This window comes from Melospiza melodia, chromosome 6 (genome assembly GCF_035770615.1).
Source record: "Melospiza melodia melodia isolate bMelMel2 chromosome 6, bMelMel2.pri, whole genome shotgun sequence".
Lineage (NCBI taxonomy): Eukaryota > Metazoa > Chordata > Aves > Passeriformes > Passerellidae > Melospiza > Melospiza melodia.
This window is the reverse complement of record NC_086199.1, coordinates 59,405,774-59,427,930: the sequence shown is the minus strand read 5'-3', so window position 1 is coordinate 59,427,930 and position 22,157 is coordinate 59,405,774. Positions and strand designations below refer to the sequence as shown.

Here is a 22,157-nt window from a genome sequence, read left to right as displayed (position 1 = left end):
GTGGTTTACTGTGTTAGGCTGCAGCCAGGTCATCAGCAGCTCCAGACAATACTGGATGTAGGGTACTGTGTACCTGTGAAAGAATGATACAGCACTGAGAGAGGGTGGCCCACAATGCAGCTCCATGCTCTGTGTCCTTTCACTGTGAAGCTGCACACTGTAACCAACTTTTTCTTTTGCTGAGATCTTCAACAGGAGGGGCAATGTGGATATAACCCTGACAGACCTTTAGTTACAAGCACTGCACTTCTAAGATGGAGTCACACAAGTGGTGTGTTGCTCACTAAAAGTGGCAACTCCAGTTCCCATAGAGGTTTTAAATATTCCATATAGCGCTGTCCCCATTAGGGTTGTTTCACCAAGCACAGGCACCACGGCTGGTCACTGTGCTGACAACAGCTACCTGAGCTTCTAGGACCTGCCCTGGGCCACCTGGGCACAGGAGTGCCAGCTCTGATTCCCTTTTTCACTCACACACAAGGTCTGCTCCTGCCGCCCTCACTCACTGTATTTTATTGACTTGCCTGGGAGATTGATCCAGATCTGTTTGAACACCAGGATCCTGAAAGGGGTTTGAGCTCCATTACAAGCATTGCTGTAGTGATCTGTGAGAGTTGCTTCACTCCATCTTCTTGTGATCCTTTGCCTTCACCCAGCCCCAGAATCACCTAGACCTTAATTTGCCTCTTTGAGGTCATATGTAAGACTTAAAAATACATATGAATTTTGTGTTGATTTCTCTTACAAAAGTGAATTTTAACTGAAGAAACTTACAGAGTTATTTCCATGTGACAGTGAGAGATTAAGGAAATGACAGCCTTGGTCTCCCTGTATGCACAATTACAAGCTGTTAATATGTGACTGCAAATTCCTTCTGAGTTAATCTGAACAGTTTTCACTAAAACTATGTGATTGTTTATTTCCAAACCAACCTTTATACATTCCTGTCATTTTTTTATCATAAAAACATTTTACTTAGCTTTCTCTGTTTATAACAGAATAAGTGTGCTCAGAAGATGTTAGGGAAGGAGACCAAGAGGGTTTTTGCCAAAAGAGAAACAGTGGATTTGAGTGGCCAAAATACCTTTGTCACCAGCTTCTTGCTGTTTTATGTGATTCCTCTGCTCTAGATAAATATTTATAGGAGGGGAAATTATACTTAAGAAATGAAGGTAGCAGAAGTGCTGAGGCTGGGATTTCCAGGAAACACAAATCTTGTTCTCATTTCAGTCTGCTGCACTGTTGCCCTTCTACAGCAGAAGTCCAGTTGTTCCCCCAGCTCCCTGTGGCTTCTCCTCGGTGGCTGCTTTCCACATCACCCATGGCAGGGAGCAGCTCTGTGGTCTGAGGGCAGGATCCTATTTCACTTCTGCTCCAGCATGCTGATTTTGTGGGAATCAGGGAGGTAGATGGAGCATCTGTAGCAAACTCTCACCAGTCTCTTAGTGTTCTCCACCCAGAACATTTGCTTTTTTCCATCTGTGTTAGAGAAGGGATAGAATGAACCTTTATCCTCCAGATCCCCTACTGAATCTACCAAATGAGGGAAAGAATATCTGCATATTTCATAGGGCTGTGTGGAGGATGAGTTGCTGAGCACCAGGTACTGCTTTTACATGGAATAAGGCTCTGGTTCGCTAAGTAGCTCCAAGGATGATTTTTGAGATTTGCAAGAGAAGTAATGTGCTGCTCATTGTGGAGAAAGTCAGAGAAGCTTACCCTAGGAGCTCATGCTGAATAGTGAAACATCCATAAACACCAGCTAAGGCTCCAGTTCAGCAAAGCAGGAAAATGTACGTTTAACCTTAAGCACCTGCGTAATCCCATCCCCATTCAGAAAGGCACTTAATTTTAAGCATGTGTTTCATTCCCATTGTAGCTAACAGTAATGCATCACAGTTAAAGATCACCACAGGCTTAAATGCTTTGTTGAATAGTGATGAGATTATTCATATGCACACAAATAAACCTATGTTTCTGCGCTTTTCAGAGCTAAGGTCTCACTGCTTAAAATACATATTTCTTACTTGCTAAGTAGATTTTTATGTTGCATTTAAATTTACCTCTAAAAGATGCTCCATTTAAAAAAATAATATGCTTAATAAAATATAATAAAGAATAACAAATATTATGTTTTTCAGTCAATAGTATTGAAATTTCAATATTGCTGTTTTAATTTAATGGAAATTTTATTTCTAATAGATTGCAAGACAACAGCAGCAACTTCTGCAACAGCAGCACAAAATCAATCTACTGCAGCAGCAAATTCAGGTCAGTGTGTTTTATTGCTCTCTTCTGATTATACTTAAGTTTCATTTATGGAGAGGGAAGGGTCTAAAATAAAGCAGCCACTCGCTTTGCTAATAAGCTTGAGTAAAGATGCTTTTTATGGAAGTTCCTTGTGTCCCTAAAAATTATTGCCAGACATCTTTTTTGGTGCAAAGAACTTTAATAGGCAAAGTTTTCTTCTGAAAGTTATGAACTATTTTTAAATCTCACCATCTTGTCATAATTCTGAAATCTGCAATCACTTTGACTTGCATTGTGTGAAGTAAAAACAGAGTCTCACTTACTGCTGGAGGAATTCTGTGTTCTACAAAGGCAAAATCGAGACATTGAGGCAGTACTGAGTCCCTGGCACCAGTCTGCTCATGCACAAAAACCCACAGGTATATGTGTTCCAGGTGCCTTTGGAGTAATTATACCCTTGTGGATCTGGAAGTACTCTGGAGATATTCAATTATCTGTACTTGTGCTCAGAACATGTTTTAATTTTGTGCAAGTATACGTGGGCAGGGAGTGACATGGATGCAGAGGCATTGTTGGCATGTGACTGTGTTACCTTCTCTGCTTCCCACTTTGAGAGCATTTCCCTGGGCCTGTTCACTGATTGAAATATTTCAATTTGGTCTGACAGATGACTGTGCTGCCAATCATTTCTTATAAGCTTGGGCTATCCATTTCTTTTCCTTAATTAGCAGATTGCTATGTTACTAGATGCTAAAACTGAAGTTTTTCTTTCCCTCATCCCAAAGGAATGCTTGTAAATGCTTTTGAAAATGTTGTAATGCAGTCTCAGTTACACTTCTAAGGGCTTTATTTAACAAATATAGATGTGTTAATACCTTGCATGAGAGACACAATTGAATTGTAAAGCACCATTATTGTTGTTGCCTATTAGGAGACTGTGTGTTCATATTAGGTGTTCATCAAGGATGAAAGAGATAGTGTAAGGAAAAAAGAACAGTAAGGAACTAGAAAGAATATTGTAAGGAAAAAATACACCATCTTCTCTAAGTGTTATTTGCAAGTCTGGCTTCAGAAAGCAAAGAAAAATATTAAAAAGTCTTAGCATAAAAGCTAAGACTGAAATCTAGCTAAGTCTACAAAGCAGGTGTTATCTGTATGAGAAATTTCTAATTTTTAAAATTCCTTTAAAAATTAGGAAACAGCAAGAGGAATTATGACTTGGGTTTCTTTTTTGTTTCTCTTTGGAGAATTGTAGGTATGTTTGACTGGGATACCTGCTCTGTAGTAAAAAGCTCAAAGGTACTTTAAGTTTCACTTCAGTCAATACTTTCCAGTAGCTTTACCCTTCCCCTATCTCCAGGGAAACGTGGTCTTAGAATTCATTCTAGAATAGATTGAAGGTTCATTTTCTCATTCACTCCACCTTTCCTCTTACATAGTGCTGAACCCTCCACAAGTTTTCTTTCCCGTCCTTTCCCAGATGTGTATGCAAAGAAGTGTTCCAAATTCTTGCCAATATATTATACTCATGCCACAGCTCCTTAGTGGTTTGGCCTCTTTATTGATTTATGATTTCTACATTTACCTGAGTCTAATCAGTGTGTTTGAGTCAGTAAGGATTGTTTCTTCTCCCATTTGGTCAGCCAGATTGGTAGTGGGCATCCCATGGCCCAAGGAGTGCTGTAGGCTCCAGTAAGAAGCACTAAGCACACTGGGCAGGCGCCAAGTCAAATGTCCAATGGTCTTTTGGGGAGATTACTAAAAGAAAGTTCCCTGAGAGATTGTCTCCAGCTCACATAGTCCATTTGCTTGTGAGCCAAGTGGTCTTGCTTTGTTTCTTTGCTGGCAGGTTTGGCAGCCAGAAGTTGCTTGAGGGAGAAGTTACTAAGTTGTGTCTCAGTTTGTAGTAGGTTTGCTGCGGTAGAATTGGTTATGAGTGTTACAGTTTGAGATGTGTAGTTCCTTAAGGGCTAGAGCTGGGATGGAGGCAAAAGGGAGGCAGGTGACAGAAATAGTGCTGTGCTGGTTCTCCCAGACCCTCTCCACCATCTTCCCAAGAAACCCCAATACTGGTACTGAAGTCATGCTGGTCTGAGTGGAGTTCATCGTATCAAAAATAGGTAACTGCAGTACAGACTCTGTCTAATTAATTATCCAGATTGCTCTTGTAGTGAGCAGTGAGAAGCTAAGTGTTTCAGGATACACTTTGTCTTGTCCTAAAGTAGATATTTAAAATATATCAGATAAATTGTTCCCTAAAATGGCTGTTTCTCTCCATTAACTAAGGAGGATATATGTGTCAATGCCTGTAGTGTAGAGATCTGATGTGAGATGAGGTGAATCCTGCTCTCTGCGTCTGGAAGGGGAAACAAAATTTGAATGTTTGCATTCCCAGTTTAGTTTTTGAGCCTGGTAGAATTTGCAGCACTATCCCCAATAACTTGATTTTGTTTAGAAGGTTTGTTCAAAGACACTCTTGAGCAACAATTTTCAGGAAACAGTGATTACCTACAGAGAATGGTGTGGGCTCTTATCTGTACTCTGTATGCGTGAGAAAACAGTGGTACCCTTGCCTGCCACTCCCCTTCTGAGGAGATTACAAAATGTGAGCAGCACAGGTGCCAGTTCCATCTGGGCAGGGGCCCATTGATGGCACAGACACTCAGGCGAGTACAGCGTGTTCTCCAGGATGCAGGGGGAGAGGGGCACTGCTGATGCAATGTTCTCATCATGAGACACACAGTGTGTCAACTGTCCTCTCCTGAGGTGCAGTGTCAATTCTCAAACGAGGTTCTGTGAGTAATGCACCCAGTTGAACCATTTGAGCAATTAGAAGTTGCTCTAGAAGGGGCTTATAATAGGTCAGCCACATACAAAATTTAGAATAATTTGCATTAAATAACATCACGCTTCCCCTGGACAACTACTGGGTAAATATACTGAGAATTTGCATTACCTAGCATTTATTATTTATATTATCTGTTTATGTATTCATTTTGACCTTGTTTCACTTAATTGGTGGACGGTTTGTTTCTTTCTTTGGGTTTTTTTGTTTTATTTTGTTTTGAGATCATTTACTGGAGCACCTTACTGCAGACTTGTTATACATCCAAAAATTTGTCAATAATCTATGAGCAAAGAGCACTTTATCTAGGCTTAGTGTATGCAGAAATAATAGGTATTTCAAGAGTACAGAGGTCATTAAATGTTCTGCATAATCATCTCATGTTTTCTACGTGAAGCTAATGTTTCTATCTGGGTCTGTGTGTTGGGGAATGCAGTTTTGTTGGCTAAAAGCAGTGGGAATCTGGACTTCTCCTCAGTCCTGTCTCTGATTATCAGAAATTTGGCAAATCGTATCCTTTTCCTCAATTTAAATGTAATGTTTTGAGAATCTTAAATGAAAATTTTCAAATAAATGCAGTGTATTATTACTTTTCAGCTCAAATGTTCATAATGTTCGTAAACACTCTTCTATAGAGGAGTCCACAGAGATGGGAGGAAATCTAGTATGCCAAATTAAGTTCTTTATTCTGCAGAGCTGTGCAGAGAAATCATTGATTTCAGTGCAAATTAAAGTTGAGAAGATAATGTGGGGCAAATAAGAGCTCACAGATCAGTCTAAAGGTTGATTAAGATTTCTGTTAAATATATGTTTCTTCATTTGATTGTTTAATAAAAAATACTCATTCTGAAGTAGAGGGAACATAATTGGGCTAATTCAAGGACATCTCTTAGCCTGTGCTACGAAAGGGAAAATGTCTAGTAATAAGTGAAAAAGCTGGTTAAAGGAGGAATTTGGTAGTAAATCATGAAGATTAGATTGGAAAAAGGGAAGACATGCATTTCTTAAATGTTTCCAAATCAGGAGTCCTGACATCCCTGCGAGTTCTGTGCCTCATTATGAGAATTCAGTCCTTTCAGAATGAGACGTGGGGACTCTTTTCTGAGCCCTCCTTGCCTATCTGAGGAAAAGAGGTGGATCCCACTGAAGCTTGGAGCCTGCTGCTCCAGGATCCCCTCTGAGAATGGAGGTGCAGTGAATTTAAATTATGAAAGTTTTCAGGGCTTTCCTCCTTTTGGGTAGGTTTCATCAGAGCAACTCCTAAATCTGAAGTCTCTAAAAGGGACAGTGATGGTTGGGCTTTTCGGCAGAAATCTATGATGAGGATAACCGTGAAAGATGAGTCAAGCAGCTTTTGTCCATTTCCCTTCACCTTTATTTCTCTTTACTGTGCTTAATGCCATTGCAGAGCATTTTGTTTTCTGTTTGAATCAGCATTATTTCCATTGCATAGAGAAACTGGTTTCCTCTGCTCTCATAAGTCTTCTGTTTTAATTCAGCCACTAGAAATTACTCCTAATAGTAATTTTTTAAAGTTTTAATCTATACATTCATGCTGTTCTATTTTCCTATAAATGTTCTTACATTTTCTGTTTCCCTCAAATACAGTGAACGTGATTACTGTGATAGTAAACAGATAAAAGAATTGTAACATAAAATTACAACTATTTAAACTGTCTTTGAATAAGAATCATTTGAATCATAAGTAAAACTTAAGAGACTGAACCAATGAGTCTCTCTTCTTATCCATGATTAACTACTGACAATTGAGGTACCTGGTGAGCTGAATAAGGACTATCTCTTTATGTGAAGTACATGTCTAAAGATCAGGAATAATTACATTCCACATTAGCCTTCACAGCCTCCCTGACCTGGTTAATTAATTTTTTGCTAGGATAATAATAGTAGAAATAGATTTAAAGATACGCTTCATCATTAAGTATGTAACTGACCTCCAATTTTAAGAGCTGAACCTTTCATTTATTGCCTTTTGGAGACAGGTTAAAGCTCCTTGCAGAGAGCTTGCTGAAAATGCACAGGCTGGAATCCAGTTATTGTCAGCTCAGTTATGCTCTCTGAGGGTGTCTTTCTTTGTAAACTCTATTTAGTGTTGACAAGCAAAAGCAGTGGCAGTTGTACTGTTCCAGCACTATGGAATAGTCTCCTCTACCTTTTTTTCTTTTTTTTTTTTTTTTTGTTATTGATCATGAAACTGATCCCCTTCCAGCAAGCTCTGCACAGGCCCAAAGAAAGCCATTGAAAGCAATTTGATACTTCTATTGGCAGGGTACACAGATCAGATACTCCCTTGAAAGAGAGAGAGACAGTTATAAACAAAGCTTAGAAGTCTAGGAATAGCCCCCAGCTTCAGCAAACCCTTAAAATATTTTGTAATTGTATCTTCAATCATGAATTAGCTAGGAAAAACAGACCTTTTTTGCCTTTATATTTCACTGCTCTATGCTGTTTTTAATTGCCCACAGGCACACTGTTGTGATCTTCTTTGGAAGTTTAAAACCGGGATAAAAATGCAAATCTAATTATTTCTTTTATCTAATCTAATTAACTTTTACAAGCAATGATAGATGCACTGCAGCCTCCATCAAACATTTTAATAATGATGTTTCTGGATTAAAGAATAGGTAAAAGTACTGTAATTTATAAGCAGTCAAGATTATGGCAGTAGAAAATGTAAAATATTGTGGTGGCTTAATAAACTATAGCTGCAGTTTATTAATTTACAGTAGAAAGGATGCATTTCCCTTAAAACCCAGTTTGCTTGTGAATTGATTCCCAGCCGTCACTGGTATATATTTTTACTGTTTTTTAAGCAACTCAGTATTAAAAGTAATATATATCCAAGTCCCTTCTGCAATGCAGTTGTGTGCAGTTGGAAGAGAGAAATGCTGTTGTGTGCCTGTAGCTTGCAGCTGGCTGCTAAATCGCTGATTCCACTTCAGGGGCTCTGCCCTAGGTGTGGCACCACGGCTCCTGTCCAGCTCCCGACTTGCCTGGTGAACGCTGAAACTGATCCAGTGGAGGAAAGATAAATATGCTAAACATCAAAGTCAAATGTTTCATATTTTATTTATTATTACATACTGGCTTATTAATGAGTTCTAAAGTCCTTATGTGATAATTCCTCAAGCAAAAGATCTGTTAACGGCCAGCTTTTCCCAGTAAAAGGCATTTTCATGGCTGGTTGGCTTGGAATTTTCTCTGTCAGCTATGAGGAAGGAGCAGTGATGCAGGATCCTTGCCTTCTCTGAGCAGCACATGCTATAATAAATATTCTGGTGTTGCTCTCTATCCTTTATTCAACCTCTTCCATACTATAAATGCTTTGGCATAACAGTCTGGTGGCAGCAGAAAAGACAGAGTGTGTAAAAGGTTCATAGTCCTCTGCTACTTGTAAGCTTCTGATCTTACCCCTTGGTCCCATATTTGCAAGGATCCTGCTAGCTGCTCTGCCCCTAAGGCCCTCAGTCCCTGGAAACAAGTTTTATCCTGGCAGAGCAGAATATAGTTCTGGATTTGACTCTTAAAAATGTATGCAGTCATGAGGGGGGTGGGGAGGCTGTGTTTTAAAAAAATTTTGCTGTGACCTTTTAAGAGTTAAATTAGCTGTCTTGCAGTCTTCTAATTCATTGTATGACTCTTTTTTTCCTTATTTCGCCTACCCAAGTCTAAACAAATTGTATTTAATGCAAAAATTAAGCCTTGTGTATCTCTTTCATATGACTTCTCTAATTATAGAGCAGTAAATGGTAGAATAGCATATGTTAGCAACATGAGCAGCAGTCTATGAAATGAGCTACAAGTTAATAAAATGATCTTGTGGTGGTGTTGGCCAAATGTTAGCACACATGTTTCGAAAAGTGGTATTTCAACAGACTTGAAGAATAGGACTTTGGCACTCGGGTGCCGAACATGATCTGATGTGTGGAAATTAGTTAAACCAAAGTAAATGTCATTGTTTCTTGGGCTCATGTTGGTGCAGAAAATGATAGTAGCTGTCCTCCCACTTTCCCTCTCCCACGTGTGTTTTAAAATTGGAAATGAAGACATAGGCATCCCCTAGTTCAAGTCCTGCTGCTTCGTTTGCTTGGGGCGTGCTGTGCTGCATCCTCACCAGTGGCTTAAGGACTTGTTCGCAGCTGTGCCTCTGCCAAAGCCAGGGGCTAAAATCTCACTGATTCTATTCAGCCCAGACTCTTCTTCTACTGGCTTCACTTACAGGAGAGCCCATGATTTGAGCCCTTCTAATTTAGAGGCAGATTATAACCAGCTCCTGAATAACAGCAGAGGATCAAGCAAATATTTGCTGCCCACCTGTGCTGCTGCCTGGGGGTCACTCTTGGCTGGTGCTCTGCCTCTTCCAGCCTGGTGTGGAGCAAGAGCCATGGCTGAGCCAGGCACCCTGGTCCAGCTCCCAAGGCCTTTGGCAGAGGGGATGCCCCTCTGAATCTCTCTGGTGCTGTTCTGTCAATCTGATGATGCTCTCCTTTCAATATTGCAATATTTGGGATAATGCAATAGTAATGTGCTATTTGCTCCAGCACAGAATTCCAGTTTCATTCCTAAGTGGCATGTGCACAAAGTAAAATGGATGACTGGGAGGGGAAATGGTGCCAACTGGCAGCCTATCCAACAGGACTGATCCTGTGAAGCCTTATTTGCTTGAGCAATACCCGCTCAGGCAGTGTTTGATGGCTTGTGTACTGTTACTCACATAACTGGGCTTTGCACAAGTGAGCACCTCTTGCAGGGAAGGATTTAGGATATTAGTATTGTGGCTGGAATATCAAAGGTACAAATGTGGCAGGGATTTTAGGGAATGTAATTTGTTTCATTAGACAAACAGATGTAGCTGGAAAAAACAGGCAACCATTTGGGCACGCCAGCTCTTTTTCATGTCTTACATCAGTGTTACATGGAAACATATCCCAAGACTGACAGGAACTGCTTGAGATATTGGCCTTTCATTTTTAATTAGTTACCTTTCCTGTGATGATTTTTATGATTGACAACCACGTGATGGCCAAGAGGGAAAACAATCAAGTTTTGCATTGCTTTTTTCTATTTCCCTTTTTTTTTTTTTTTTTTTTTTAATCCTGCCACCTCCACTATTTGATGCACTAATCAGGAGATACTGGAAAAAGAAAAAAGTTAATAAATGCTAGTATTGAAATGACTTGATTTATGGAGATATTCAGATATACAGGCAAGGCTGGAATGTGGTGGTATCAGAGGTCAAAATTTCTGTCTGCAAAAGCAGGTACTTGGAGGAAAATGATGAAGTACAGCTCCACATTAGAAAGGCCAAAAGCATATAGCAAATAAATTGTAAAGTACTTCTTGAAATCTCACAGTAAAAACTTAAATTTATCTGATGAACTAAATCCTGGCCTAGAAATCAAAGCATTTTTTAGTTGTAATTGTGGGAATATTCCAGAATGTAAGTGTATTACTGAATCAATTTGAGCATAAAAACTTATTTTTAATATACTTAATATCATGACAGCAAGGAAGAAGTAAGTGCATTGCTCTCTGAATGCATTCAGGAATTATGAATTCACATAAAGAAAGCAGTAGTATGTGCAATCCAGCAAATGAGCAAACTAGATGCTGTTTAACATTTGGTATACGCTTGATGGCATGTAAGTAAAAGTAAAGTGTATGAATATTTCTAATATTCACTGTTTTATGCAACCAGCTAATCCAGACACCCACAAAAATGTCAAAGTATAGTTCTCAAGGAAGATAAATGGTCCTGCCTGGGATTTACCTATCTAATCTTAAAGTTGTTAGAGTAAGGAAAAATTGGTTTATGACTGCAGTTTACATGCTATTTCCCTTTGTCTGTAACATTAGAAACCTCTCTCCCCAAATAATTAGATAATATAGTGGCTTGTGTACTATGCAAGGCTTCTGATTCCTTGAAAGAACTAGTCTTTAATATAAATCTTGTATATATCATCTTCAGCAAGTTGGGCATTTGAACAGCTTGGGTAAATTATGTCTATATTGAGAATCTAGAAGTTACACAGTGTGCATTCCATACTTGAGGGATGGGAAATAAAAATTGATATACTGTGCGGCACATGATATAACACAGTGAAATATCTTTTAAATTCCAGAGGGATGCACTGACATCACCACGGTTAATTCACATGCAGTAACTCCCACCAAATGTTATTAAGTTTAAATTGAAATTTGTAATTATTCAGTAAAAAGAAAATAAATGATGTAAACAGTATACAATGGTGCATTATGAAATGCTGAATTAATCTTATTCACCCACCCGAAATGACAGCGTAAGAAACCATTAAAGTTGTTACACCAAATAATAAAAGCAAAGAACTTCACAGTGATGGTGAAATGTGAAATCAATCTTGAGACACACCACTGTCACACAGTATGGAAGGGCACTTCTCAGTTAGGGAACTTTTTATTTCCAAGTAATGTATTAGGCATTTTTAGTCTGTAAATAAGAGATTAACCAGTTGGGGAAATATATGTTTGGCTGAAATGCTAGATCAGGTAGACAAATGAGTTGCATGGCTACTTGCTACAGGTAACAAAATAGGGCAATATGCACCTAATAGCTTAAGCATAGGCTGAGGTTCTGTACTTGACAAAGCAATGTATATAATATAATATATAAAGATAAACCCTACTCAGAGGTGGGGGTATGGCACTTGTTTTTGCTCTGACAAGGAGTGATTGGTATGACGAACACTACTATCACATTTCTAGCTTTGCCTTTTCCATCTCATTGAATTTTATTGGTGATATATTTTCAGGATACTCATCTCCTCTGTAACTGCATATCTGAGTGTCTCATAAGCTGAAGTGTATTATCCTCACAACACTCTTTTGAGGCAGAATAAAAAGCATATAGATATTTGGGGGCATCTAATTTTAGATATCTGATTTGGGTGACTGAATTAGGACTTTTGGCTCCATATATAAAGCAGTCCAGGTGCTGTGAATTACCTTCTGTTGATTAGACAACGAGGTTCCTAATTTAAGCATCTTAGTTAAATTTCCAAAGAGGCTCGATCCAGTTCTTATATGAAATTTGACAGACTTGAAATCTGTGGTTTCAGAATTCGTAGGGTGGTTCTCTACCATCTTGATCATATTCTTTATCATGACTTTCTGTCAACTTATCACTTGCCTTAATTTATTCTGTTGGAGGTTTTAGCCAGAGTGAATCCACTTCACCCAGACAAGGAAATATTTGTTTGTTCCTCTCACCCACAAGTGAAAACCCCAAGTGAAAACCATTTTGGGTAACTTGAGTCTCCCATGTGGCTGAGCTGCTGACCAGAAGCACAGCCATTGTCACACACAAACAGGCAAGTGGGGAGGCTACTCTCACTGAGGTCTGCAGTTTCCCAAATCCACGTATTTTCCTTGCAGATGTGGAGCAAATTCCGTGGCCGTGAAACATCCTTTGAACAGTGGCTTTATTGTGGAGAGAAAATAATTTTTTATTCGAAGAATGCCTACACTTCTTGGCGGTCCCTCACACAGTTTGTAGGGCATTCAAGACTTACTTGAAACAGACTTAAATAATGTTTTTTATTTAATCAAAATGTCTGTTTCTAAATGGGGATCTTACATGCCACATTTTAGGCCAGAATATATTTTTACAGCCAAGTTATAAACCTCTGAAAAAGGGGGCTTATAATGGAAAGGTTGACACAACGTTAATTTTAGTGTTGTAAATGCAATGGTATAATTTTGGAAAAAAGCCTTTATAGCTCTGCTAAGATATTAATTGCAGGAAATTACAGCATATCCTATTAAAGTATTATGTCAGTGGCATACATAGCATATAACACCTTTGCATATTCTCCCTTGTTTTCACGGCAACATTTTGCATTTTGATCTGTAGAGAGTAGGTGGATAAAGTGGCTCAGAGTTTCTGATCACTTTTGCTCAAGGGGAAAAATCCACCCTGGGGTAATGCTTTCTTATGGCCAACTCTAGAAACTGATTTTCTGTTACCAAGCACATCTGATATGGGCATTGAGGAATGAATCAAATTCTGCTCAAACAAAGTCTTTGTTTTGTGGCTTGTGAACCAAGGTTTTTAATTTGAACCCAATTCAAATCAGATTTTGCTAGGTTCTTTCCAGAATGAAGACTACCTTTGTGGCACACTTATTTTTTGCTGATAATTTTTGGCTTACTTTTCATTTACTTACACTTTCAGAACAATTCCTGACTGTTACTGTGGCTTCATAGTAGACACAGTCACTTCCCTTTCTGGTGCCTGTTCAGTCAATTATTCAGAAATGTTTGTGTGGTGGAGGCAAAGGTGTAGATCCCTATTGAGCTGAACAATGCAAATATGTACATTGCATTGTACAGTTTTTGTTACTAAGCAATGGGTTATTGATTGCATTTCTGTCACTTTCAGGATTGCAGGAGCGTGAAATAATAGTATCATGTTTTCTTTGCAGAGATTTGTTTTTATAAAGTTATTATTTGTTAATATCTTGATTTTAATATACACTGAATTGTCGCCTTTGATAACAGTCTAAGGATGGATGGTTTTTAACTGTGATTGGTATTTTGAACAAAAACAAGCTATTACTACATCAGTTTTTTTCTGACTGTCAGATCCTTCAGGACAAGTGGGCCACATCTTCATGTTTGTGAAGCACCTCATGTTGAGGGCATAATCCTGCCTGGTGCTTTTCATTGCTACTGTGGCACGAATTTGCAGTGAGGAATATCAATAATAACATGCACAGGGGTTTGTTTAATGTATAAATGGGATCTGGAGTCTTGATATTTTATGTCTTCCCCTTTGACAACAGAGGAACATGCACGATTCTTTACACCAAAAAATAAAAGTCCCAACTTGTACAGCTGATGAGTTTTTAACAGGATGGGAGAAAAGCCTTTCTCAAAGACCCCACTGATATGCAAGTTCATTGGACTGTTGATGTTTTCCATTAATTGCAGGGCTTTAACATATAACCATCAACTATATCTGGTTTTACTTATCAAATCCAGAACTGCTTTTTCTCTGCCTGCTGAGCAGGGAAAGCTCCATGCTGTACCAGTTTCTTTTTACTTGGGTCTCCAAGTATCATCAGGATTAAAGCTGTCAGAACAGTCAGCCCTCTTTATTTTGTGGTTTTCAATACAAAGCATAATATTGTTGCTTGAGAAATGGCAGGCTTTCAATGTGTTAGCTAAAAATTGCAGAGTGGACAAAATTAAAAAAAAAGGCCCCTGTTAATAGCAGGCATTGAAATATTTCTTTCACCATTTCAGGGAAAGAAGATACAACTCTGCACTTTAATTTGTTTTTATTCTACACCAGTAATTTTTCTGTATTGGCTTAATCCTATGCTCAAGTATAAGGAAAAACTCACGCTCAACTTAGTGAGAGTTTTGCTTCATTGAATGCAGTGCAGGGTGCCATTTCCTCAGCTGGTGTTGTTCATGTTCTTTCCATTTATGTCAGTTTTAATACCAGAAGTACAGAATTAGGCCCTCTTTTTAAATACAAAAGGAGCTCACGTGGAAATGACAGCATTTCATTTTACTTTTTTTTTTTGTAACTGTAAAATATTCCTCTGCTCTGTGTGTGAATTTATATTTGGGGATAAGTGTGTCCATCCACCACAGAGAGCTCAGAGGCAGCTGATATATTGTGCATGAAAATTTTTGTCTTGCATGTGTTTACTTCAGTTATCACTTTGTGCAATTAAGTTTGGTTTTTTTTAATCTTGAGAGTCCTTTTTCTTTTGATTTATCCAGGACAACATAAATGTGTCTTTGTGATAGTGCTTTGTAAAGAACAAAACTAAAATGCTATCTTTATTACTTTCCTTTTGGTTTGTTTTAATTAAGAAAAGAGTCTCTTCCTATGCAAGGCTACAAATCTGTTATTTTATTTACCCTGTCATTTTGCTATCAGTTGAAATATACAGGCATTTTAAACATAACTTTAGGAGGAACAGAATCTACTAGTAATTTATACAATAGACACTGATGATTATTGGCCATTAAAGAGTCATAAAACATTTCCTGTGTGAAATAGATGCAGCATCAAATGTCTTTATTTCTGACAGTAAATGTTTCAGGTTTACTTCACAGACATTAATGCTATTGAATAAAGGTAAAAACCTGGCTAAACTCTGGCAAAGAGAGGTCACTTAATAAATGTGAGGAGTTGCAAGAAAAAGAAAAAAAAACAACTTTGAAGGAAGTCCCAGGCTCATGCGTATATTAACCAGAGCAGATGAAATGATTTATTGGGTTTTATACACAATCTGTAAAGGGTAAGCATTGCTAACAGAATGAGTGGCAGCCTCAGGGAGCTGAGTAGCCCCCAGGGACCAGCCTTTGTTCCTCTGGACTTGACAGACATGTGTCCCTGTTAAATGAGGGCTTAATTTCTCTCATATGTGCACAATTTCCAAGCTCAACAAAGGCAGCCAGGACTGGAGCTATTTAAAAGAGCCAGCTCAGGAGGAAGCATTCCTGGAGAAAGGGGATGCTAAGGGGCTAATTACTCACCATCGTTCAGCAACTGATTTTTTTTCTTTTTTTTTTTCCCTAAACAAGGTCTATTAACATGGAACTGCCACTCACATTTTACATAAACATACATTAAAAGTCCAAAGGTGTTATTTCTCTTGGCAAAATTGCCCCTTTAAAGGTCCTGGTTGCTAAAAAAAAAAAAATGTGGACTCATTTCATTTTGAATCTTCAATGAAAATCACTATCTCTTTAAGCTCTTGGATTGATTTCTTTCAAAATGTCCAATGTCTTGCTCTTCTTTCTCAGCCTCACCTTTTCTCACAATGGTAGTAGGAATTGTCATTAGTGCTTATTGCTTTATGTTAGTATGACAATTTATATTGTCCAGATAATGGTTCAGCATATTTAAAGCATATTGATGTTTACTTAATTGCATGTATAGTATGGTATGCTTTTTATAAGCCTCTCACTGCATATTTAAATATGTCTGAATATGTGTTTAAATATGTAGGAAGACCTTTATGGTGCCTTTTGTGTAGTCTAGTGGTGCTACCCCTTACAAGTAGGTGTTTTACACTCTTTTTTTAATGTGGGGCTCAGGTGCCTCCTATGTTACTGGCAGTTGGCATTCTCTGTGGAGAATAGGTCCATAGTTTGACAGACTGATGTAATTTATTATTTTTTTTTAATGTAGAAAACATAATTATTTTCTTTGGATAGTGTTAGAGAACTCTGTTGTTACCTTGAGAGAAAGATGAGCCATTCCAGTGCAACAGTTTGAAAATGTTGTGGTCACCACTGGCAAAGCACTTTGTCAAGAAATACTACGTGGTTTCAGGCATATTTCCTACTCTGAAACAAACAGGAAACTCCCTTGTGAAACAGGCAGCCCTTTTGATTCTACTCAATCAGAACATACTGATCCTCTTCAAATCAGAACCCAAACAGGTGGAAAAAAGTGTTTTCCATTGCCCTGTGAAGTCATTGTCTGAACAGGCTTCAAGATGGCATAGGAGAAGGCTTTGGGTTGTGTGGCATCAGAGCTTGTGCCTCAGGACATGGTGCCTGTACAGTTGTGAAAGCTGAGACCACAGCAGAAATTATAGAATGATTCTGGTAGAAGCATCTTTCTTTTTTGGATCAATTCTGTCATGTGATTTTTGTACTATAACCTTATTTTAAGTTTTCCGTCCAATTGCCCCCCTGCAGAACCAATATATTGCAATGTTTTATTTATAATATAATGATTATTATCAGAATTGTGTTTGAAATTTGTGAAACTTAGTCTTTCATATCTACATAAAAAAATTGCAATTCAAAAAGTATTCGAGAAATAATTTTTTTCCTAATTGAGTGTTTTGATTCAGTATATCCATTACATAATCTAGGCAACATAGGTATCCTCATAGAATTAACGGAGCAGTTTTTATTCTTTAAGCTTCTATTGTATGTATAAGAAGATGGTAAATGAATAATCTACAGGTTGCAGAGTGCTAAGAATGAAACTAGCTTCAAAATTTTAAATGCATTTAATCTTTCCTGAGTAGAGAGTTCTCTAGCAACGAGAAGAATTAAAGATTTTAGAGGTAGCATTTTAAATGAAAAATATCTATTTCTTTTCTGAGAAGAATGGAAAGGATGATGGATCACTGGAATGGCATGTAGGACTCTCAGCTTGTCTCCTCTTTCCAGGCTTTGCTTTTTCATGTTGAAGAAAGGAAAAATAGCAGTAGGAAAGAACACAGCATTCCTTAGCACTTGTTGAGAAGGGTCTTCTAAAAATTGTTATGAAGTAAATAATCTTCTATTTCTTCTCACTAAATAAATGAATTCTGATGGGATAGAAGCCACAAACCCGTGCCAGATCCTACTTACCTCTGCAAATCAGAATAGCTCCACAGAACAGCACATCTGTACATCTGCCTTCTTCATCCTGGTAACAGATTTACAGCTGCCAAGGCTGAAAGTCGCCCATTTATTTCCTTTCTCCCTGGAGATGACAAAGTACATAACACTTGATGAGCTGCAGCATCCAGGACCATTAGGATATTAATGCTACAAAGGCCCATATTGCAGGGTGAAATCTTGCCTGGATTGAAACGCTGCTTCAGAGGAAGTGAAGGAGCCACACAAATGCGGGGACATTTGGTAGTTATAAGGCCCAGGGAAAATGGTTTAACCTGGATTGCATGTAGATTCTGACTAAGCCTTTCTCTAAAGATTTGTTTTCATTTTCTGGAGGAGGAGGGGTTTCTTACCAAGAGACTTTCTTTCCATCTGATTAAGAGAAAGCACCTTCTAATCAGAAAGGAAGGTCCCACACAGATTATCTTCTTGTCATGCTATGACAGGACCCAGATTTCACTGAGGCTTTTGTGAAGAGCTGAGGAGAGTATTAAAGCTCTGGTTCCACAGTACTTAACTTAGCTTTTTTTTTACAATAAAAAAAAAAGAAGATGGACTAATGCTTACCATTCCCAGCTAAGAATGAACTTTTATACCTTTGTTGCATTGTTGTCAGGTTACCAGAATGAAATGTTCATCGTATAAAAGTAGCATATCTCTCTTCTGAAGAAAGAAGGAATAATCAACACTTCTCACATTCTTGCTGCCTGACACTTTGACTCAGTGTTGCACTTCTCCCCATTTCTTAGATATTTTTCTATATTTACCAACAGCCACCTTTGTCTTGTGGGAGGTTTATTACTATTTGTAGCTTACTTTCATAAAATGCTCATAATGAGTGCAAATTTCAGACTCAATCTGCCTGTTTGTTTCCAGTGTTTATCATAGCATTTAGTTTTAAAGAAAAAACAATGTATGCAATCCCTGAAACCAAAGCATTTTAACCTTGATTTCCTAAGGAAAGAACTTTCAAATAGCTGGGCTGTGTGTCTCTCTGTCAGAGTTCCAGCTCAAGAGTTTAAGGACACAATAGGTAATTACGTAACGTCATTTGAGATATAGGGAAAAAAGTCTAAAATGTATTGCATTCAGTTAAGTTCCATGAAATTAGTGGCCCTGATAAAGCCTTTCAGCTTGTCCTGGAAGTAAAGGCTTCAGACTAACCTGTCCCCATATTAGAGCTTGGATAATTTAATTGGGAAAGAGATGTCACAATGCCCTAAATTCAAAGGCAAAGTTTTGATCTGGACTTATACTTTAATAGACAGCAGAGAAACAAAACTCTGTGTTTGCATCTCATGCAAAACCATGGGAAGCAAGCGTTCACAAATCACATTTCTTACCAAACTACTTGCTCTAGATTGGCACACACTTCCCATGGAAACAGAGCCTTGGGTACTGAGCAAAATAATGCTCTCTTTCCTTCTTTGCAGAAGGTCTGCACATGTCAGAGAAAAGAGAATGAAAAAGATTTCATTTGTGGTGATACATTTCATCTCAGCCTACATATTTTTTGCAAATTTACCAGTTAGAATTTTGTTTGTAGTTTCAGTGATTTACTTGGAGTATACTGCACAATTTGAAAAAAGGATCTTACTGGGAGATTTTGCTCCAAAGGAACAGTCAATCTGTCACCTACTGTAGCTCTCAGGTTCTTCCCTTTGTTATACTGGCATTGCTGAAGCACAGTTAAAATGTTTTCCATTTTATGCACATGAGGCTTTGCGAAACTAATGCTTTCTGAATGTTTGGTAGTTGTACTATGAATTTGCTGACAATAGTCCTATCCAAATTAGATTTATGGAACCTACTGAAATAATTGAGGTTTTGGTGCATTGGGGACTTAAATTATATTTTTGGATATAAGTCTCACTTCATTTATTCCTTTTTGTAATACTCCATACTCTGGGATCAAGTGTTCTATCTAATATACCTGGTGCAAGAGAAATGCTTTAATTTCATTAGGGTGTCACTATAGTAAGAGGGTTTCAGACAGATCTGTAGCTTCCACATTTAATGTATAAATTTTAAATTGTTTTTCTGTAATTTGAAGCTAGAAACTATTTTTCTTAAAATACACTGAGCTGCTTTTTGTGTATCTTAGGAAGGAGGCACAACTGTGCCTGGACAGTCTGGTACTTTGTCAAGTACTTCACTATTAATTTTTATCTCTGGGCCATAATTTTCTCCTGACAGTTTGTACTTTTTTCCCCATGTTTTCATTGATAGGTTTATGATATACCCTGTTTCTAATATAAAAGGCTTCATTTTATAACCACATCAGTCCAGTTCCTCATAATGATTCACCTTTATTCAGTGTTCTTGTGCTAGGGAAGCTGGGCAAACTTCCTAACCAGGCAAAGTGTGGTGTATTTGAGGAATGACTGGAGGATCTATCTGTTTTATTTTTCATGATGCTTAAAATGACACAATATCATGAAAAAAAAAAAATCTTAAAAACTGTACTGTGAATCTCAAAGGAAGCCATTTGCTTCTTCTCTTGGGCTGATCACTCTAGGCTCTTGGTTGGCTGAGCTCATGTGCTTCCCAGTCCCTTTCCAGGATTTATATCCCTGGATTTATATCTGTGTGACTGCACTGCAGGAGTCCCCCACAGCTCGGGGCGGGTGTTACCCCTGCCAGTGACATGGGTTGGTGCACACCACAGAATCCATCCTGCTCAGCCCTTTGGCCTCTCTTGGAAGGAAGACCTAGATGTGAGAGGAGTGGAGCATTGTCCACCTGACATGGGATCCAAACTTTGCTTGGATTCAGCCTGAATCCAGGACTGTGTAAGAAGTAGCTGAGCAGAGGCTCAATCTTACAGAGGCACAGCAGGACATTTTAACCTCACATTTAAGGAAGGCCTGCCTTATTTTAGAGTGTTACTCTTTTACCCAGCCCTCATTTATCACATCTCACATTTGGTGTGGTTCTTGGGCTCGTACTCCAGATCAGAGGCATCATTCTGGGGAAAGGAAGCCCTAAAGTTCCTGAAATCTCTGTTCATCTCAGCAGAAAGTGCAGACATCAGTAGATACATGATCTGATTCACTGTCAGTTTAGTGAATAAAATAAGCTCACAGAAAAGGGGGCACCAAGGCTGGCAGGAGAGCAAGCAAGTGCCTGGGAAAGGAGAGGGATTGCAGAGACACCACTGGGGTTGGGAAGACTTTCCTCTTTGAGGAGGGAGGTGCTGCACCCTGCAAGCAGAACTACGAAGTGGAGTTTATTGTAGGAGTTTTAATCTTTTTCCTTCTGAAATGTGCTGGTACAAAAGTTGTCTGTGCCATTATAGTCAGTTCTGTGAGAAGACCTTGCTGCAGCACATGGCAACAAGAGAAAAAGGAGCTTCACTTTTTAGAGCTGTCAGGTTGGCAATTGGAGTAGAAAAGGAAGACACCAGACTTGTATTGTTAGCCTGGCTGCCTCTGGAAATGAGCTGTGTGTGTTGAAGTGCATGTGCCACTAACTTTTCGGCCTGTTGGTGGATTTCAGTGAAATTTGATAGAAAAATAGATGTTTTAAGTAGAACTAAGTTCCTCCAATCTTGGTGAAAGCAGACAGCTAGACTGAGTTGAGGGATTTTTTCCATACTCCTTCAGACAGACTGGGTTTCTTAAATGTGTATTTACATGAAAAGTACCTGTGTGAAAACTTGTTGAATGAGAGGATCCAGAAGGGGAGAGATCCTATTAATAACATAATCACAGGAAAAGCTTCACTTCAAGCTTTTACCTCAGCAGACAGTGAAGTCAAATTCCTTAAAGCCACAAATCCATTGGCTGTATTTGCCCTTGAACCTGTGAAACCTCTCATGTCCCCTTTTAACAGTTGTCATCCCAGAAGCAAACAGGGACTGGAGATATTCCCTGTGGTTGGGTGATCTATGACCTATGGCCTAATAGCACTTCCCAATAAAATCTGCCCACTTGGAATAAATATTGCTGTGGAAAACATCTCAGGGTTGGAAGACAAGAGAAATTGCTGTCAAATTATGATCTCAGAGTGTTTCCTGTAGTGAGAGAAAAGTCATGAACTAAAAATGTCTGATCTTTTGGTTTCCATTCAGTACTTCAAAGAGGGATTATTGGTGTTTCAGAGAAGTATTTAAAATGCATATGCGAATACACAGGGGTATAAGTGAAAATATGGAGTAGCAGTAGAAAAAAGTTATAACACCCTTGAGTTTGGGATAGCTTCTTTAACTGAAAAATCACAAGTGAATTATACACACATCATACCATCAAAGATATTGAATTTGTTTTGGCAAAATACATGCAGAAATATTAAGTAGAGTGGTGGGAAAAACTGGAAAAAATGAAGAAAGTTCTGAATAATAAAAAATACTGTATTTATATAGGTCATTCCTTTATGCTGACAGAAATTTTTACTGGGGAGTAGTTCTAGTCTTATATGGTTACAAGAACATGAGTTTCTTCTGACTAATTTTGTAATTATTAGGAGGAGAATTTTAGGTAAAATAATGTGAGAAATTTACTGTGATGAATAGAGACAGCATAAAGGTGGGAAATAGATATGTATGCATGGCAAGTCTCTCTATGCTGGATGTCTAAGAAATCCTCTTTCCACTGTCTATTAGTTTGTTCTACCATTTTTTCTTCATTTTTTTCTCTTTAAT

General features: G+C 38.3%; 1 protein-coding gene and 1 long non-coding RNA gene across 15 annotated transcripts in view; one reads left to right on the top strand and one right to left on the bottom strand.

The window, feature by feature from the left end:
* SOX6 (SRY-box transcription factor 6) overlaps window positions 1-22,157 on the top strand; it is a 369,646-nt gene that overhangs the window by 226,159 nt on the left and 121,330 nt on the right. For all 14 annotated transcript variants that reach the window (XM_063158537.1, XM_063158541.1, XM_063158536.1 and 11 more), the window contains one exon: window positions 2,203-2,271. In XM_063158537.1, coding sequence (XP_063014607.1) covers window positions 2,203-2,271 — 69 coding nt within the window. The remainder of the gene's footprint in view (window positions 1-2,202; window positions 2,272-22,157) is intronic.
* The window catches only part of LOC134419406 (uncharacterized), a 36,109-nt gene continuing 14,417 nt past the window's right edge, over window positions 466-22,157 (bottom strand). The window contains exons 2-3 of the long non-coding RNA XR_010028036.1: window positions 17,486-17,600; window positions 466-1,479 (exon numbers count right to left, since the gene is read on the bottom strand). This is a non-coding gene — a long non-coding RNA (uncharacterized LOC134419406). The remainder of the gene's footprint in view (window positions 1,480-17,485; window positions 17,601-22,157) is intronic.